At 60.5% G+C, this 4,224-nt stretch overlaps 1 protein-coding gene across 1 annotated transcript in view; it reads right to left on the minus strand.

Moving 5' to 3' along the window:
* Nucleotides 1-345: 345 nt before the first annotated feature.
* The window catches only part of Ahnak2 (AHNAK nucleoprotein 2), a gene marked incomplete in the record, with an annotated part of 9,431 nt that continues 5,552 nt past the window's right edge, over nucleotides 346-4,224 (minus strand). Inside the window, 1 exon segment of the mRNA XM_013507883.1 lies at nucleotides 346-4,224. Coding sequence (XP_013363337.1) covers nucleotides 705-4,224 — 3,520 coding nt within the window.

The raw sequence follows: 4,224 nt of genomic DNA on the forward strand, positions 1-4,224 counted from the left end.
GGCCACTGCGGCCAGGGCAGCTGTGGAGCACAGACACAGACCTGGCCAGGGACCCAGCCAAGCCCTCTGCTCTCTGCTGCCCCTGCCTGGCACATGGTCTTCCATCCCAGCACTGCCTCTCTGATGCCAGGAGAGGGTGTGTGTCAGTGTCTCCTGCCAGCTGGCTTCTTTCTCCACATCCCTCTCACGGTCCCTGGCCACACAAATGAGAAGGGACAGCCACTCTGGGCCACACCCTGGACTCTAGCTTCTGGAGTGACCCAGCAGTGGCCAGGGCCGGGAGTGCCTGGGGAGAGCAGGCACGGTGAGTTTGGCCCCCAGAACAAAAGAGCTCATCAGCCTTTATCACTGGGACGCACTGCTTCCTTTATTGCCACCAGGGGACCACTAAGCCTGCTCCACCGGGGCCTGGTGCAGCTGTACAAGCTGGGTTCTGGGTTCTGGGTTCAGGGTTCAGGGCTGAGCACGCTGGAGGAGCAGCAGGACACGCAGACACTAGGTCTGCATTGGGAAGAATCTAGGTGGCTTCTTTGCCTCCGAAGCCCGGCAGGAGCTGGTGCATATTGGGTTCTGTTTAGGGCAGTGTGAGGTGCTGTCGGCCTCTGCTTTGCTCAGCTCTGTGAATTGGGGTGCTGTGCAGGGCCAGGACAGGGAGCTCTGTGCAGGTGCCCAGCCACTGCCCTGATGTTGCACCTGTGCAGCCTTCATTTGCTCGTGGGCCTGGGTTCAGATTCCTCGCTGGCGTGAGGGTCTGGCTCCAACAGGATCAACTCCGTTCTCGCTGGGGAGGCCACCATGCCGGTGGTGCCTGGGGCGCTCACGCCTGGCTCACCTTCCTTCTCCTCAGGGGAGAAGCTTTCCCGGGCGTCAAAGAAGGTGACACTTTCTTCCTGGAGCAGCTGCTCAGCCACGCCTGTCTCGTCCTCTACACTTTTCGTCTTCTTGGTGGGCGAGGAGGAGAACCCTAATTTGGGAAACCGGAACCAGCCCACTCTCTCCTGCCTCTTAGGCGATTCCAAGTCTGGCCGAGGCCCTGGCTGGGTCTGGACAGGAACAGATCCTTGGGTGTCTTCTCTGGAGTCGGCAGTGGTGTCGCTGACAGTGGAGGAGAACCCGATGCTCGGAAGCCAGGACCAGAACGCACCAGGCTTTTTTCCTCCTGGCCTGCCTTTCAGAGCTCTGTCTTCAGCCGCTGGTGGTGCTGCAGCCTCCTCACTGTCCTCGGGCAGAAACTCGAGGATCTCTGCAGGCTCTTCATCGTCAGAGCCACTGTCTGCAGTCGGGGCCCTGGCAGGAACTTCAGACCCTATCGTCGGCGGCCTGGGGAGGCTGGCACTGGCAGAGAGCACCTCGAATGGCTCTGCGGCCTCAGGGGCACTGTCCTCAGGGAAGGAGTCTGCTCTGGCGGCAGCAGAGCCCTCCTGTGCCCTGGGATCTGGAGCTTGAGCAGGAGGCCCTAGGGGCTTCAGCTTCAGCAAAGAAAACCCATAAGAAGGCGTCTGCATAGTGGATGTGTGGATCTCTGACTCCCGCACCATCTGAGTGGAAATGGTCTCGGGGACCATGAGCTCCACACACTCTCGCCTCACCTGGCTGCACACCATGACCTCGCGACTCTCGCCCTGCGCCCCCTGGATGTGCACCTTCACCTTGGACACTGGGGAGGCTTCCAAGGCTTGGTCAGGGCCTGCAGGCTGCTCCCTGGGCTCCCCAGGGCCCGCCCTCAGGAGGCTGGCATCCCAGAGCCCGGGCCCCGGGTCCACACCTACCCCTCTTCCCCGCTCGTCTCTCACCACGGGGAAGAAGATGTCTGCCTCTGAGCCAGGGGCTGGGAAGGAAAACTTGGGCACTCGGAGCTTGGGGAATGTGACTGTGAGCACAGAGTCTTCCCAGAGCTGCCGCATGTCCACCACGGAGACCTGGGATGGCACGTTGGTGCTGGACACCCTCAGCGTCACAGGCCCTTCTGGCAGGGAGGGCTGCAGCTCTGTTTTCTCCTCCGCCCTGGTGAGGGTGCACCTCTCTGCCGCAGGAGCCTGGGGCTCTAAAGGCCTCCCGCTGGGTTCCTGAAGAGGAAGGGAGCCTTCAGCTGGACGAGTGCGGACCTTGGAGGGGGGCTGGTCCCCTCCGGTCCCCCCCACAGTGGGGGGCTGTGGCTTCAAGCCTGAGCAGTAGAGATCACGCTTCAGAACATCTGAGTAGCATGCACTTTCACAGCCTGTCACAGTGGCCGCTGTGTTTGGGGACTGCAGGGACACACTGGCCTCCACTTCTGACCCAGGAACACAGGACACCAGGGCACTGCCAGCTGCGGCCGCCTGTGCCGGTGCAGTGGCCACCAGCATGTACGCCTGAGCCACGTCCTGCTCCCGGGCCCCGCCTCGCTCCTTGGATGAGGGCCGCCCGAAGCCAGGCATGCGGAGCCTGGGCATTTTGAACCAGCGCTCTTGCAACTCAGGTGCTGTACCCTCCGCAGTGGGGGCCTCCTCTGGTCTGTCCAGGGTGGGGACTTGGTCTGCATGTCCTAGGGATGGCTTCAGGGGCTCTTCTATGGTGGGGGCTGTCCCCTCCCCATGGGGCCCACTGGCTGAAATGTCCCCAAGCCCAGATACTTTGCTGTCTCTTTCTACCGCCGAGTCCCACCTGCGATCAGCCTCACGCTGGCTTACCCCCTCCTTGGCTGGGGAAGATGGGACGTCGGGTTTGGCAAAGGCTACCCTAGGGAAGGGAGGCTGGGGCAGCTGGTGGGCCACATGCCCTGCTTCTTGGGGTCCATCAAGAAGGCCAGTGCTGCCCACACCACCCTCACTTCCACTCCTTCCTGTGGCTTCATGGTCACCTGTGGCTGCGCTGCTAGAAAGCAGTGTGTCTGCGTCTCCCTGTGGCTTCAGACCAGCCTGTACCTTGGACGCCTTCAACTTGGGAAGGGCCAGTCTTGGGAGCGTGAAGCCAGCCTTCCTGGTCTTCCCCAAATCGCCTTCCTTCCCTGGAGGAGGGGCCTCATGTGCCTCCATGCAGGAGCCCTGAACCCCAGGGTAGAAGTCCTCATGACCCAGATCCACAGTGAGGCTGCCTGAGTGATCCTCCAGTTGGCGTGAGGTATCTCCTGCTGGTCTGGCCTCCTTCTTTGACAACCGGCTGAACAATGGCAGCTTGAAGCGAGGAGTTTTGAAGGAACCCCCAGTCCCTTCCCCATCAGCACCTTCTGCAGAGGCTTCTTCTACAGACAGGCTTGGGGCCTCCTCCAACATCTGTGACGCAGGAGCAGCCCTGGGTGCCGGCTGGGAGCCTGACAGTGGGGACACTTTAACTGCACGAGCAGAGGAGTCCTGCCCCAGCTCTTGGCCAAGGGGCGGGGCCAGACTGCACTCAGCAGTGCCTCCCTCAGGAGCCACTGCAAGTGGGACTGGAACCATGAACCGTGGTTTGTGGAATTTAGGGAAAGTCACCCTAAGAGACAGGGGATCTTCGAGATAAGAGTGCTGGCCAGTGGGGCTGGCCTGAGGATCCTGCTCAGCCTGGGGGTCCGCAGAGCACTGTGATCTGACAGAAGGGGCCAAGGCTAGGGACCCAGAAGCACCATTCTGGGGACCTCCGGGCGCGAGCACAGCAACTGGGAATTGGGTGAGCGCCACGCACTCAGAAGGAGGGAGGAACGAGGATGCTGGCCCACTACAAGTGAGGTCAAAGCTCCCACTGCTGTAGGAAGGGAGACCCGAGAGGGTGAGCTTGGGCAGCACCATGGCTGTGCGTGAGCCTGAAACAACTTGTTCCACAGGCTCAAGAGGAGACAGATCAGGCCCTACAGAGGGAGCAGGCGGAAGGAGGGCTGAAGGACGAGGCTTTTCAGGCCCAGGAGCTCCCTTCATTTCTTTAAACTGTGAAAAATGGAAGGAAGGTACTTCAACAGAAGAGATCTTGAACCTACTGTCCCCTGCATCTGAAGAATACGTCACATCAGAACTCGTATGGGATTCAACTGGAAAGTGACCTTCAGGGTTATCTCTATCGTGAGAGTCCAAAGGGTAAAAAATTTCAGCAAACTTCTGATGGTTTAAAACATCACTAGAGGATACAATAATCCCACCACCAGAAGACAACGAACATGGAACCAGCAGAGAGGGCACATCTAATGAATACGCTTTGGCAGATACCTCGCCCTGCAGCTTGCCGCCCGGGGCCTGCACGTCCACCTCCACGCTGGGCAGCGACACCTCCAGCTCG

This window comes from Chinchilla lanigera, unplaced genomic scaffold (assembly GCF_000276665.1).
Source record: "Chinchilla lanigera isolate Chin_1 unplaced genomic scaffold, ChiLan1.0 scaffold00137, whole genome shotgun sequence".
Lineage (NCBI taxonomy): Eukaryota > Metazoa > Chordata > Mammalia > Rodentia > Chinchillidae > Chinchilla > Chinchilla lanigera.